The 14,965-nt window shown below is 46.5% G+C and overlaps 1 protein-coding gene across 6 annotated transcripts in view; it reads right to left on the bottom strand.

Annotated features, from left to right (window-relative positions):
• POLM (DNA polymerase mu) overlaps window positions 1-14,965 on the bottom strand; it is a 32,486-nt gene that overhangs the window by 577 nt on the left and 16,944 nt on the right. For 4 of the 6 annotated variants that reach the window (XM_064290276.1, XM_064290278.1, XM_064290277.1 and 1 more), the window contains 5 exons: window positions 2,735-2,855; window positions 916-1,048; window positions 624-726; window positions 258-503; window positions 93-176 (listed from right to left, as the gene is read on the bottom strand). In XM_064290276.1, coding sequence (XP_064146346.1) covers window positions 93-176; window positions 258-503; window positions 624-726; window positions 916-1,048; window positions 2,735-2,855 — 687 coding nt within the window. The remainder of the gene's footprint in view (window positions 1-92; window positions 177-257; window positions 504-623; window positions 727-915; window positions 1,049-2,734; window positions 2,856-14,965) is intronic. The other 2 variants (XM_023558589.2, XM_023558584.2) reach the window with 2 other exon arrangements.

Raw genomic sequence — 14,965 nt, 5'->3', positions numbered from 1 at the left:
ATCAGGAATGGAAGGTTCTGGGGCCTAGATTCAGATTTGTCCCCCATGGGCCAGGGAACAGTCCGCGAGGCTCCCAGGCCATGGCAACATACCTGCTCTGGGTCAAAGAGCGCATGACTATTCAGCCACAGCCCCTTCTCCTTCCGGCTGAACCAGCGTAGCTCCCGTTCGAAATGCTGAGGTGAGAAGAGATTGCCACTAGCAGGGCCCACGCCAACCACCCACCGGGCCCACCCCTCCACAACACACTGCTCTACCTTGGAGCCAGTCCAGCCAAGCAGGGCAAAGGGGAACTGGCTGACCGGGGTGACCACTAGGTCTACCCTCACAGCCTTCCAGGCCTGGCACGGTCTCTGCGGCCCCTCAACAGCTGCCCTGGGGGGTTGCGGCAGGCGGAAAATGCAGAAACTCTTCTCAAAGGCGTCCATGGTAGAGTTCTGCCACGCCGGGTGGCCAGGGTCCCCATAGTGGTTGTGCTGGTGGTGGTGGTACAGGATGAGGCCCTGCAGGGAGAAGCGGGCAGGTGGGCACCGCCCAGCAGTGCTTGGAGATGCAGAAGCAGGCTCACTGCAGGCACTGCCCCGCACCTCCTACTGGCCACTCCCGTGCCCTGAGTCACGCACCTGGTTCCTCAGGCAGCCCACCACTCTGGGCAGCAGCCCCGCCTCCTGGCCTTCCTGAGGGTGAGTGATGAGCAAGTCCACGTCGTGGCCCTGCAACTTCCCCCTGAGGGGGACATGGCTGACTCCGTGGCCCTGATCTGGAAACGCATCACATACCCCCTCCCCCCAGCCAGGGCTCCTTTCAGTGAGGGGTGGACCTGCCTTAGTGTTGCCCGGCGCCCTTCACTGGGAGAGTCTAGAGCAGAGCCAGGAAGGGCACATTTGGGCTCCTGTTGTTCAGGGACCCCCTTACCTCCGGAAGCCACCAGTCAGCATGACAGTGGCACCCGGCAGGGCCTGTGCCACGGCTGCCTCCACAAGCCGCTGCAGAGCCTCCGCGTCCTGCCGCTGCACTGGGGTGCTCAGGTCTTGGTGGTGCTGGAGCCCTGCAGGGACCCGCTTCTGCTGAGTCCCAGCATGCTTACCTGCCAGAGCCTGTGCCCTCCCCAAGCACAGGCACCTGCCCTGGGGGTCCATGGAGCCAGCGGGGAGAAGTCCCCGAGGAGGGAGCAAAGGCAGGGCACAGGGACCAGAACAAGATCCCAATCTAAGCACGACACTATCCCCACCCCCTTTTTAAATTAAACTTGTTTTGAGGTCATTGTCGACTCAGCTGCAGTGTAAAGAGTAACACAGAGATGCTGTATTCCCTGTGCTCAGTTTTCCCCAGGGGTAACACCGCACAGAACTGCACCATTACACCAGGACCCCAACACTGACTGGGAGTCCTGCCTCACTTTTAATGCCTCAGTTTTCCCATCTGTAAAATGGGATTGGCAGGGGGATAGAGAGATGTGGTTAATTTGGCTCTGCCACCTGTCAACACCTCACTTTAACCTAAGTCTCCTGCCTCCTCACCTGCCCAGTAAGAACTGTAGTACCCACCACACACAGCTGAGGGGGTTTAAAAGTGAGAATTACAGTGCTTAACACAGAGCAAGCTCTATAAATGGCTACTGGCTACTCCTATCTTTACTTGTGGGCAGAGGCAGCGGAGTGGAGCCACAGGAGTGGTACACACTTAACCCTCTGTTAGGCATGGCTCTCACTTCCCATTTGACTATACCAGATGCCCCTCCTAAGGCCCCCTAAGTGGCCTCCTCTCCCCCATCTACAGTCTTCCGGAATGGCTTTTGAAATAATAAGTGTCAGCCTTCGCCAGCCCCAGAGAAGCAGTTCAAAGAGGCAGTGAGCTGGTGGTGTCTGCTTGGCCATGGGGGATTCCTCAGCCTGCCAGGGGTCCAGGCCGCTCTGAGAGTCCAGCCTCCAACCCAGGGTGAGCCAAGCAACCGGGGAGGGCCTCCATGGAGTAGGAGGAAAGCCAACCACGTGCTAGGCGTTCCCTGAGGAGCTACAGAATTCCAGTGCCATGGTTATCTTCCTCTTTTCACAGAAAAAGTAACACAGGCTCAGAAAGGCCATGGTCACGTGTAACACAGGTGACAGAGGCAGGACTCAAACCCAAGCCTGAGAACTAAAGTTTACATTCTTTCCACTGCATGGTGCCACCTCCCCACAATGGCCCCTCACCTCCTCTACCGTGCCCCTAACCTTCTATGGGCATGGGGCCACAGCTGTCAGTTAGGCCCATGTGCAACCAGCACGAGAAACCACACTGGGCAAGGAGACATGCCCAGGGCCCAGGCTGCTCAGGCGTACCCTGCCCGGTGCCACTGTCATGCTGACTGGTGGCTTCCGGAGGTAAGGGGGCCCCTGAACAGCAGAGGCCCAAATGTGCCCCTCCTGGCTCTGCTCCAGACTCTCTCAGTGAAGGCAGCTGGGGTTGGTGCTGAGAAGACCCTGGAGTCAGGAGTAAGAAGCCTATCCCTGCACCCAGTAGGAGCCCCCAGAATGTCACTGTCATTAACTAAGGGTGGGGGTAGCCCCACCTCCACAGGGTGGGCACCCCTTTTCCTGGGCTGCCCACTCTGCAGCTTCTCTTCTCCTGGCCCCCCAGGCAGAAATTGGTGTCTGCTATGTGTCAGTGGAGAGGAGTCTACTATATGGGAAGCTTTCAAGATCCAGGTGGCTTTTGGGGAAGCCCAGGGCTCACCCTTGCACTGAGGGCTCACCTACTTTCTGCTGCTGGGTCAGTTTCTGGGGCTGCTTGAGGAGGTCATCCAGGGTTCGCAGCCCTTCCTGGTACCACCGGTCAGCAGTCTTCACCCCAACCCCAAAGATCTGGGTGAAGAGCTGTGTGGAGGAATTAACACCATTAGCATGGTCAGAAGCAAAACTCTTATAGCAAGATGAAGATGAAGGTCCTGCTCTTTGCCAAGGGCCAGCTGTGTGCCAGACTTTGCTGCAGGGGTTTCATCTGCACCCCCACAGGTGTTTCAAACCTGCACCCTCGCACTGCATCATCATGGCAGCATGATGGAACAGGCACTTGCTGTCATCCATGTCTTGCAGATGGAGAAACGTGACCTCAGAGAGTTTAAGCAACCTGCCCAAGGTCACACAATAGAAGGCACAAACCTCGTAGTCTGGCCCAGAGAATGTGCTTTTCACCTGATCTATGCTGCAGTCCTCCCAGGTGACGCAGGGAAGAAAATTCATACCCACCTCCCTCCAGCAGCCCCAAAGAGGGTGCAGTGTCAGGGGTCAGGAATGGGGGCTCTGCCTCCCACCTGCTGAAAGACCTTGGAGAGCTACCTTCTTCTCCGGGCCTTGATCTGCTTCTCTGTAAAAGGTCTCTCCCCAGAATTTAATAAGGTTCTAGACTGTGACTCTAATATAAGCCAAATAGTCACCCAATAAGCCACTGGAGCACAGGATCTTAGTTTACTTGAAAATCCACACCTCCCTAACCTAGTAAGAGCTGCAACCCAATAGCTCTTCCTGACAACAATGACAGGGGGCCCAAAGAGTCTACAACAAAACTGTTATAGCTAACAGAAGTATTTAGCAAAGTTACAGGGTACAAAGTCAACAAACAAAAATAGATGAGTTTCTATACACCAGCAGGGAAAAATCTGAAAGGGAAATTAGGGAAAGAATTCCACTTATAATAGCATTTAAGAGAATAAAATACCTAAGAATAAATTTAACCAGGGATGCGAGGGGCTTATACAGTGAAAATTATAAAGCACTGCTGAAAGAGGTAAACATAAAGACGTCCCATGTTCAGAGACTGGAAGGCTTAATATTGTTATGATGTCAATACTACCCAAAGCGATATATAGTTTCAACATAATCCCAATCAACATTCCATAAGCCTTCTTTACAGAAATAGAAAAACCAATCCTTAACCTCATATAGAATGGCAAGAGGCCCTGAATAGCTAAAAAGCAATTTTGAAAGAGAAGAACAAAGTAGGGGGCTCACACTTTCCTGATTTTAAAACATATTACACAGCTACAGTAATCAAAATAGCCTGGTACTAGTATAGCAACAGACACACAGACCAATGGAATAGAATTGAGAGTCCAGCAATAAACCCACACATCTATGGTCAAATGATTTTTGATAAGGGTGCTAAGTCCACTCAATGGGAAAAGAAGAATCTCTTCAATAAATGGTACTGGGAAAACTGGATTCCAACATGCAGAAAAATGAAACAGGATCCATGCCTCACACCACACACAAAAACGTAAAACAAATTCAAAATGCATTAAAGACCTAAATGTGCAAACTGAAACTATAAAATTCTTAGAAGACCAGGCAGAGGCAACGCCGACAGGCCTAGCTTTCAACAATGGGTTATCTAGTATAACAACAAAAACCACAAATAGCAAATGACAAAATAAATAAATAGGACCTCATAAAAATTAAACTTTTGTTCATCAAAGGACTTTACCAAAAAAATGAAGAGACAAGCTACAGACCAGACGAGTATCTTTGGAAACCATAAATCCAATAAGAATTTAATAACCAAAATATATATATAAAATTTTGACAGCTTAACAATAAAAAGACAAATAATCCAAGGAGGACATTCAAGTGGCCACCAAACACATGAAAAGATGCTCAGCGTCATTAGCCATCAGAGACGTGTAAATCAAAACCACTATAAGATACCACCGCACTCCCACTAGGATGGCTAAGATAAAAAACACCGGCAAATAACAAACATCGCCGAGAATGTGGGGAAATTGGAACCCTTATCCATTGCTAGTGGGAATGCAGAATGATATAGCCATTGTGGAAAACAATGTGGCAGTTCCCCCAAAACCAAAAATAGAACTACCATATGACCCAGCAACTACATTCCTAGACACACACCCAAAGGACTTGAAAGCAGTGACTCAAAAAGAGACTTGTACCCCTGTGTTCACTGCAGCACTATTCACAACAGCCAAAGGTGGAAACAACCTAAACGCCCATCAACAGACAAATGAAGAAACAAAATGTGGTACATACATGCAATGGAAAAGTATTCCGCCAGTAAAAGAAAGAAATTCTTCATATATGCTACAATATGGATGGAGCTTGAAGACATTATGCTGAGTGAAATAAGTCAATCACAAAAGGACAAATATTGTATGACCTCACTTAAATAAAAGTTTATTAGTGGTTACCAGGGCAGGAAGGCGGGGGTTGGGAGTTTATTACTTATGAGTACCGAGCTTCAGTTTACGGTGATGGAAAAATTGTATTAAGGGTAGGGTTGCACAGCTGATTACTGTAATGCTGTCAATAAGTTGTATTCCTATAAAAAGCTGAATAGGCAAAAGTTGTCTGATAGATATATTTACAACAATTAAAAAATAATAAAGAATAGCTGCTGAGGCTGCTTATGCGCAACCAAACACCTCATGGGATTTGTTTACTTGGTTTAAAGGTTTAGGGTCATGGTTTCATGGGACATCTCAGTTAATTGGCCTAATGATGTGTCTGTCTAGTGCCTCTCTTCTACCTCCTAGTTAACTGTGTAGGCACCTGCCCTCACACCTATTTCCCACACAAGTCACCTGCCATGCATAGCTTGTCCCCAGCCCCAGCTGGGCCAGCAACGTCTCTGTTTCTCCTCCAACTACAGCTGGTTGGTCAGAGTGGAGCTCTGCCCTAGGCCAGCCATTCAGTCCTTCCACAACTGAAGCGAGAGAGTCAGGCCAATGCAGCAGTGGGGGACATGATATATGATACTAGTACCGTCAGTGGCATCTCTGTGGCACGTCTCCTGCTGTGTAGTGGAAGGTAGATGTGGCAGGAGGATGAAGACAGCATGCAGAGAGAGGCAGAGAGGATAAATGGAGGCCTGGCAATCCTCCAACACCTGTTTCCAGGCTCCTGAGACCAGCGGAAACCCCACCCTTTCTGGATTTGCTGGTCCATCCTTTCCCTAAATTCTTTAACAGTTTGAATGAGTCACTGCCACTTGCAGCCAACAGAATCCTAATAAAATTCTAATGAGGTTATTCCAATTACACTGTTCATAAAAATAAGCTTCTAATCATTAATACAGTTTTCTGCCAACCTGGATGCCTCCTGAGACTCTGGGGTGCCCAGCAGGGGGCAATCAGAGACAGCTCTGATATCTCTCCACACATTTCTCGCCTCTGCCAGGGCTGACAGTAAGACCCACACGTGAGCCTCCCGGGAAATCCCCCGCCCCAAGGTTGTTTCTTTCCATCCCAGTCCCCAGCACGGTCTTCTTGCCTTCCCAAACTTCCAGCGCCACCTCATGGCTCTGGCTTCTGCTCATCCAGTCCCCCAACAATTTCCCTATTCTCTGCCTTCACACGCCACTCAAGTCTCCTCATTGAAGCCCTTCCTGTTGACTCCAACAGCACTCTTGTGTGACTCCCATAGCACCGTGACCTTACCCTCCCAGGAGAGCCATCCTTCACTGGTCTTGAGGTCACTTATTCCACAACCTTCAGGTCCAAAACCAAGGGCAGTTCTGACTCAGACAAGCAAACAGAGTGTGCAAAAGAGCCCGGGTGGCGTGGACCAGTCAATGCCAGGTAAGAAGGAGGAGGTACACTGTGGGGACAGGTAGGCTGACAGCACCAGGAAGGTCATACGCAAGATTGTAAAGGAGGAGGGGACAGAAGATATTCAGTGCAATATACACAGCCCTATACACTCAACTGTCCCTGCAGCAACCAAATAAAGGTCACACTTTGTTCAGGATACTCTGTTTAAGATGCCAGAGCATGTAATATATTTGAAGAATATTCCATCAAAAATAGTCCAGGAGTGTGCTCATCTATAGATTATCAGATAACAAAAGATAAAATAGATAGCTGGAACTTCATAAGAATTTAATACTTTTGTACATCAAAGGGCCTTATCAACAAAGTGACAAAATAACCTACAGAATGGGAGAAAATTTTCAGGAACTTTATATTAGATAAGGGTCTCATACCAAAAATATATGTAAAACTTCTACAATTTAACAACAAAAAGACAAACAAACCAATTTAAAAAAATGGGCAAAGGACTTGAACAGTTAACCAAAGAGGATATTCAGATGGCCAACAAACATGAAAAGATGCTCAACATCATTAGCCAGTACCCAGCCAAACCCAGAGCCATCGAGTCGATTCCAACTCATAGCGACCCTATAGACAAAGTAGAACTGCCCCACAGAGTTTCCAAGGAGCACCTGGCGGATTTGAACTGCCGACCCTTTGGTTAGCAGCCGTAGCACTTAACCACTACGCCAGTAGGGAGACGCAAATCCAAATCAAGAATAAACCCAAACTCATTGCTGTTGAGTCGATTCTGACCCATAGAGACCCTATAGGACAGAGTAGAACTGCCCCATACAGTTTCCAAGGAGTTCCTGGTGGATTTGAACTGCCGACCCTTTGGTTAGCAGCTGTAGCACTTAACCACTATGCTACCAGGATTTCCCAAATCAAGAATGCCAATCATCAAAAAAATGGAAAACAAGTGTTGACAAGGTTGTGGAGAAACTAGGACCCTCATTGCTGATGGCAATGTAAAATGATACAGTCGCTGTAAAACAGTTTAGAGGTTCCTCAAAAAGTTGAACATAGAATCACCATATGACCCAGCAACTCAAATCCTTGGTAAGGTAAAACCTTCAAAAGCTGGAACCTACGTAAGGTGGAAACCCGTCAGTTAGGGAAAACTCAAATACAGTGAAACCTGTGAGAAGTGGAACTCGAGGGGACTGCCTTGGTTTTCCAGGTCTTGCAAGTTTTCCATTTTTGACAGGGTGCAGTCTTACCACTTTTCCATTGCTTGTTTTAGTGGAAAATAATTCCTTCTCTGATAGGTTTCCACCTTATACAGGTTCCAGCTTTCACAGGTCTTACTGTATTTTCCAAGGAGCCCTGGTGGCGCAGTAGTTAAGCACTCAGCTGCAACCCAAAAGGTCAGCAGTTCAAACCTATCAGCTGCTCTGTGAAAGAAAAATGTGACAGTCTGCTTCTGTAAAGATTTACAGCCCTTGGAAACCCCATGGAGCAGTTCTACTCTGTCCTGTAGGGTCTCCATGAGTTGGCATTGACTCGATGGCAGTGATTTGATTTACTGTGTTTTCAGCTAACAGAGGGCAATAGAAAAGTGGTAGACTGCACCCTGTCAAAGGTGGAAAAGTTTCCAGACACAGAAAACCAAGGCAGCCACATCTAACAGGTTCCACTGTATATATCCAGAAGAAGTGAAAGCAGGAATGCAAACAGAATCCTATATACCCAATGTTCACTGCAACACTTTTCACAGTAGCCAAAAGGTGAAACAACTGAAATGTCCATCAACAGATGAATGAATAAACAAAATGTGGTATGTACATACAGCTGAATATCATGCGGCCACACAGAGAAACGAAGTTCTGATGCATACCACAATATAAACCTTGAAAACACTATGCTAAGTGAAATAAGTCAATCACAGAAGGGCAAACACTGTATGATCTCAATTATATGAAGCAAGCAAATATATAGAAACCAAAGATTATTGATGATTACCAGACGTGGGAGGGAACCCTGGTGGCGCAGTGGATAAGAGCTCAGGTGTTAACCAAAAGGTCAGCAGTTCAAATCCACCAGCTGCTCCCTGGAAATCCTACGGGGCAGTTCTACTCTGTCCTATGGGTCGATATGAGTTGGAATCGACTTGATGGCAATGGGTTATGGGTTAGATGTGGTAGGCAGTGGGAAAAGGGGAGTTTTTGTTTGGAGGGCACTGAGTTTATGTTAATGGTGGTGGTATGTTTTGGACGAGGATAGCAATAATGGTGGTACAACATGAAAAATGTAATCAATGTCACTGAGTTGTAAACATGGAAGTTGTCTTGGCAATTTTTTGTGTGTATGCTTTGATCACAGTTAAAAAAAGAGAGACAGAGAAATAGTCCAGGACTGATGTGAGCAAAATGGCAGAAAAGGCTGCTCCAAATGTCCTTCCCCAATGGAAACACTGAAAATCAGCAGTAACTGTCAGAAACAACTTCGTCACAACTCTGGGAACAGTCAAAGGTTTTGCAGCAATCAGAAGAAAAAGACATCTTAAAAATAGTAGGGAAGTTTGGTGGCATGCTTTCTTGCCTTGCCCCACTCCTTCCTCAGCTTGGCGGTGTCCTCAGGTGGTCTTGAGGAAGGCTGCCCACATCCCCAGTCTGAGACCCTGGTTCCTGGTTGTGGAAGGACCGGAGCAGACTTTACTCACAAATAACTGTTTGTTCTCACCTGTCTTCAGTCTACCTAAAGAACTGACACAAGGCACTCCTCTTTGTCCTGCCGAACTCAAAACTCACTCTGGGCAGAAAAGCAGCAGGCATTGCTCAAAAACATTGTCAGGCAAACAAAAAAACTCACAGCTGCCTGGGGCAAAAGATTATGGTTGAGAATTCTGGGAAGATGGCAGTGTCTGAGATCCTGATCTTCCCCACACAAAAAGCAACTAGAAGTCTGTATTCCTCCCTGCGAGAACTCTGAAACGGTGGGCAAAGGACTGCAGCAAGGAGCCACAAACTGAATCAAGACAAGGATGAATCTCAAACGGTAGCATTTCTTCTACTGTCTCTGCCCTTCCCCCTCCTGGTGTGTCAGACAGATGGCTAGAGTGGAGTCACACCCCAGCCAATGCACTGCTCTCCTGTAAGAGAAGGGCCCTGATCTTTGGCTCTGAAATAAATAGGACAGATCTTGCTAGAAGACTGTTCAGGGTATATATTCTGACCGGTCTGGAGGCAGCCTGAAAGACTAAAACCTTGGTCTGGCCAAAATTAGAGCCCTCACACAGCGGAAGAGGGAGCAGTGACCAAGGACTGAGGACTATAGACACCTGAGGGTAGATTAATCAGTATATGCTTTCGGATCATTCTGGGAACCACAAGGACTGAAACCTTGGTATGGTCGAAATCAGAGCCCTCACAGAGCAGGGGAGAGAGTGGTCACCAAAAACTGAAGGCCTGTACACCCCTGAGGGTGAATTGATTAGTGTGTGTTTTCTGTCTGGCAACTGCTGAAGGGCTGAAACCTTGGTCTGTCCTGAACCAGAGGTACCCCAGGGAGGGAGAGGGGACAGTAAGTAAATTCTGAAGGTTGTGCCCCCCTAAGAGTTTCTTGCAGAAAGTAGTACTGCTAAAACCACTGTATATTCAGGGAAAATGAGAAAGCTAACATCTTGTAAAATTCTAATGTCCTGGCTTCAATAAAAACAAAAAAAATCACGAGGCATGCAAAGAAACTGGGGATGATAACGCATTCAAGAGAATAAGATGGAAAAAAATCATATTTATGGAAGCCCGAATAATGAACGGATTAGAAGAATATAATACAACAACATTAGACAAGCTCAAAGAACTAAAGGAAAACACAAAGAACAACAACAACAACAAAAAAAAAAAAAACAAGAAAATAATGCATGAACAAAATGGGATATAAATAAAGAAATAGATATTATAAAGAGTAACCGAACAGAAATACTGGAATTGAGAAACACGATAACTAAAATGACAAACTCATTGGAACGAGTTAGCAGCGGATTTGAGCTGACAGAAACAACAATCATGATCTAGAGGATAAGGTAATCAAAATTACGGAAACTGAGGAACGACAAAAGGGACTGAGCAAAGCCAAATGGAAATGTGAAACACCATCAAGACATGGGAATCCCAAGAGATGGGAGAAAGGGACAGAAAGAATATTTGAAGAAATAATGTCAGAAAACTTTCCAAATCTGACAAAAGACATGAATTTACAAATCCAAGCAGGTCAATGAACTTCAAGTAAAATAAACCCAAAGAGATCCACGCTGAGACATTTTTATAAATAAGCTCTGAAAAACTAAAGACAAAGAGAATCATGAAAGTAGCAGAGAGAAATGAATAGCCACATACAAAGTATCCCCAATAAGATTAAGTGCCAGAGGTGGAGCAAGATGGCGAAGTGAGTGGACACTTCCATTTACTCCCCCAGTAACGAACACACTGAACAATGAATAAAAGCAAGTACAGATTGAGATCTCAGAACTCTAGATGGCAGCTGAGGTGTTGGGAGAGTTGGGGTGAGTCGAGAAGCAGGGGAGAGGAAGAGCAGGGAAGGCACAGAAGCTGGAAGAACATATTCATTAACATCGGGAGCACACACTCATTGAAGCCATTTTGGAGTGGGGCTAGGCAACACCCCAAATAGGTAACACATAAAGGGGGCTAATCTAAGGAAGCTGTAGCCCAATTTTTTAGAGTGGTGCAAATTGGCCGTAGGAGTTTGTGGGCTGTGTAGTTGAGAGAGGGAGGATGGAGACCGTGGTGTTGCAAGAGAATGTTGTTGAATCTTGCTGAGGCCTGAGATAGGGACTAGGACTGGGAGGAACTACAAGGACAGCAGGGCGAGGGGAATACTTTAGACTGACAGGTGACAAAGAGGAAAATGGCCAGCTCCCCATCCACAGCAGGTCACCATGTGTAAGCCTGTGTAGGGGTACCCGTGAGGGAGACAGAGAGCCCCCCAACTTTGCAACAGAAAAGTTGAGCCCCACCACTGACGTCAGCATCTGTAACCAGCTAAACACTCTCCTTTCCATGAATGTGCACTGAATACCAGAGACCAAGCACTCAGAACCTCTGGTGGTTCTCCAGAAAAGACACCAAGCCCACTGTCAATTCTGATGTGTCCAGACGCTGTGGGGATACAGTGAAGCTGCTCCATGGGGTTCCCAGGGCTATGTGTCTTTGCAGAGATGGGCTGCCACATCTTTCTCTTGTGGAGTGGCTGGTGGATGCAAGCCCTGGCCTTTCAGTTGGCAGCTAGGCACTTAGCTGCTGTACCATCACAGCAGTCAATCAGAAAAATTTCCCACAAAGAAAACAGAATACAAAATTTAAGGTAAAAAAAAAAAAGATAACAAAATAGCCCAACAAAAAATAGTAAAACGTACAAAATCACTAGAGAAGGACCAATCAAATGCAAAACTTGAAGAGGAAATTTCTCCTATGGAGGCCAAACTAATGCAAAGAATTGAAAATTTTCAGACTATGGGGCTAAATACGTGTAAAGAAAGCAAAAAGCACACAGAAAACAAACTAGCAGACATCAGGAACTAAATGGAGGAATGAAATGAAGACACTCAAGGAAACATAAAACAAAAAAAAAAAAACCCAAAGAGGATAATGGAACTGAAGAATAAGGTAATGGAATTAGAAAAACCAAGAGAAACTCAGTAATAGAGGTGAGCAGATGAAGACAGAATAAATGAACTGGAAGACAAAATTACTGAACTCATGAAGTTTCAAGAGAAATAAAAAAAGAAAAGTAACCAAGCTCAAAAGGAGAGACAGGATTTAATTAAGAAATCTAACATGAGAATTATTGGAATCCCAGGGCACCATGACAACAATAAAGGCATTGTTATGGATTGAACTGTATTCCCCCAAAATGTGTATCCACTTGGCTAAGCCATGATTCCCAGCACTGTGTGGTTGTCCACCATTTTGCGATCCGATGTGATTATGCTATGTGTTGTAAATCCTAACCTCTATGATGCTAATAAGGTAGGATTAAAGGCAGTTATGTTCAGGAGGCAGGACACAATCTACAGCATTAGGTTGTATCTTGAGTCAATTTTTGTTGAGATATAAAAGTGAAAATGGAGCAGAGAAAACGGGGATCTCCCGCCACCAAGAATGAAGAGCCAGGAGCGGAGTGTGTCCTTCAGACCCAGAGTCCCTTTGCTGAGAAACTCCAGGACCAGGGGAAGACTGTTGACAAGGACCTTCCCCCAGAGCTGACAGAGAGAGAAAGCCTTCCCCTGGAGCTGGTGCCCTGAATTCAGACTTCTATAGCCTCCTAAACTGCGAGAGAATAAATTTCTGTTTGTTAAAGCCATCCATCCACTTGTGGTATTTCTGATAGAGCAGCATTAAATGACTAAGACAGAATTTTGCACTGGGAGTGTGGGGTGCTGCTCTAACATACACATACAATGTGGAAGCGGTTTTGGAATTAAGTAATGGGGCAGAGGCTGGAAAAGTTTTAAAATGCCTAACAGCAAAAGCTTAGATTGCCTTGAAGAGGCTGTTGGTGGAATTATAGACATCAAACACAATTCTGGTGAGGGCTCAGAAGGAAGTAAACAGAGCTGTAACACCGGAGATGGTGCAGATGGCAAGAAGCAGCAGCAAAGGCAGCAGGAGAACCAGGAGACCAGTGCAAGACAATGCAGGAGCTGACCCATGGAGCAAGGGCGCTGACTGCCTTCAGGCAGGAGGCTTCCTGGTGGACTGGGGTGCCTCTAGGCACTTATCATTAGAGCTGAAGAACTCTGTAAAACTTGCCTGAGCAGGGCAGAGTCCCGGCCAGTCCAAAAGACCCAAGGGGCCGAGAGACCAAGGAACCAAAAAGCAGAAGCTGAAGAGACAAGGAGTACAGGAGGCAAAGGCGCCTCTGTCTCAAAGGGTGGAGCCATGACCTCTGGGGTATCAAGGGGAGGAACCATGGCCTGCTGGGTCTCAAAGCGTGGGACCACAGCCTCCTAGGTTTCAAGGAGTCAGATCTTCACCAACTGGGTCTGAACTGTGGGGCTACCACTGATGAGTACCAGAGGGATGGGGTCACCACTCAGATGGACTAGGAGAATGGGGCTGCCCAAATTCAAGGGAGCGGAGTTGCTGATCCAGTGGGCCTGGAAGGCAGAGCTGAAGCCCAGGGCCAAGGGACCTCCACCCAGAATCCGGAAAGTTTGGCTAACACCCAAAGTCTGGAGGACAGGGCCACAGCCTAAATGGTCTCAGAAAACAGAGGATTATTTTCAAGCCTTGAAAGCTAATGTAATATGTCCTGCTGAATGTTTGGTGCCTGTTATCCCTTCTTTCCCTAAAATTTCTCCCATTTGTAATGGAAATGTCTGCCTTGTGCCTGTTCCACCACTGTACCTTGGAAGCAGATAACTTAAATTTTACATTTCACAGATGAAGAGAAATTTTTCAGAAGATGGAATTTGCCTTTGGAGTTAAGACTTTTGCTGTGATATGATGAGGTGAATGTGTTTTACATGTGTCAAAAACATGAATTTTGGGGGGCCAATGGGTGGAATGTTATGGATTGAATTGTGCCCCACAAAAACTATCAACTTGGCAAGGCCATGATTCTCAGTACTGTATGGTTGTCCATACATTTTGTGATCTGATATGATTATCCTATGCGTTGTTAACCTCTATGATGTTAATAAGGCAGGATTAGAGGCAGTTATGTTAAGGAGGCAGGACACAATCTACAGGTTTAGGTTGTATCTTGAATCAATCTCTTCTGAGATATAAAAAGAAAATTGAGCAGAGAGGAAGGGGACCTCCTACCACCAAGAATGAAGAGCCAGGAGTGGAGTGCATTCTTTGGACCCAGGATCCCTTTGCTGAGAAACTCCTAGACCAGGGAAAAGATTGATGACAAGGACCTTCCCCCAGAGCTAACAAAGAGAGAAAGCCTTTGCCTGGAGCTGGAGCCCTGAATTCAGGCTTCTTAGCACCTAAACTGTGAGAAAATAAACTTTTGTTTGTTAAAGTCATCCACTTGTGGTATTTCTGTTATAGCAGCATTAGACAACTAAGACGGGCATAGAAACAAGTTTTTAAGAGATAATCAACAAGCACTTCCCAGACCTGAACAGGGAACCAAGCCTAACAGGAAGTTACCTGAACCCTGTCTTAGTCATCTAGTATTGTTATAACAAAAATACCACAAGTGGGTGGCTTTAACTAAGAGAAATTTATTTTCCTACAGTCTTGTAGGTTGCAAGTCCAAATTCAGGGCATCAACTCCAGGGGAAGGCTTTCTCTCTCTGTCGGCTCTGAAGGAAGGTCCTTGTCCTCAATCTCCTGCTGGTCGAGGAGCTTCTCAGGTGCAGGGACCCCGTGTTCAGAGGACGTGCTCTACTGCTGGTGCTGC

The sequence above is a fragment of the Loxodonta africana genome, chromosome 8 (assembly GCF_030014295.1).
Source record: "Loxodonta africana isolate mLoxAfr1 chromosome 8, mLoxAfr1.hap2, whole genome shotgun sequence".
Taxonomy (NCBI): domain Eukaryota; kingdom Metazoa; phylum Chordata; class Mammalia; order Proboscidea; family Elephantidae; genus Loxodonta; species Loxodonta africana.
Note: the sequence above shows the minus strand (reverse complement) of the source record. Positions and strands in the feature narration are given on the sequence as shown.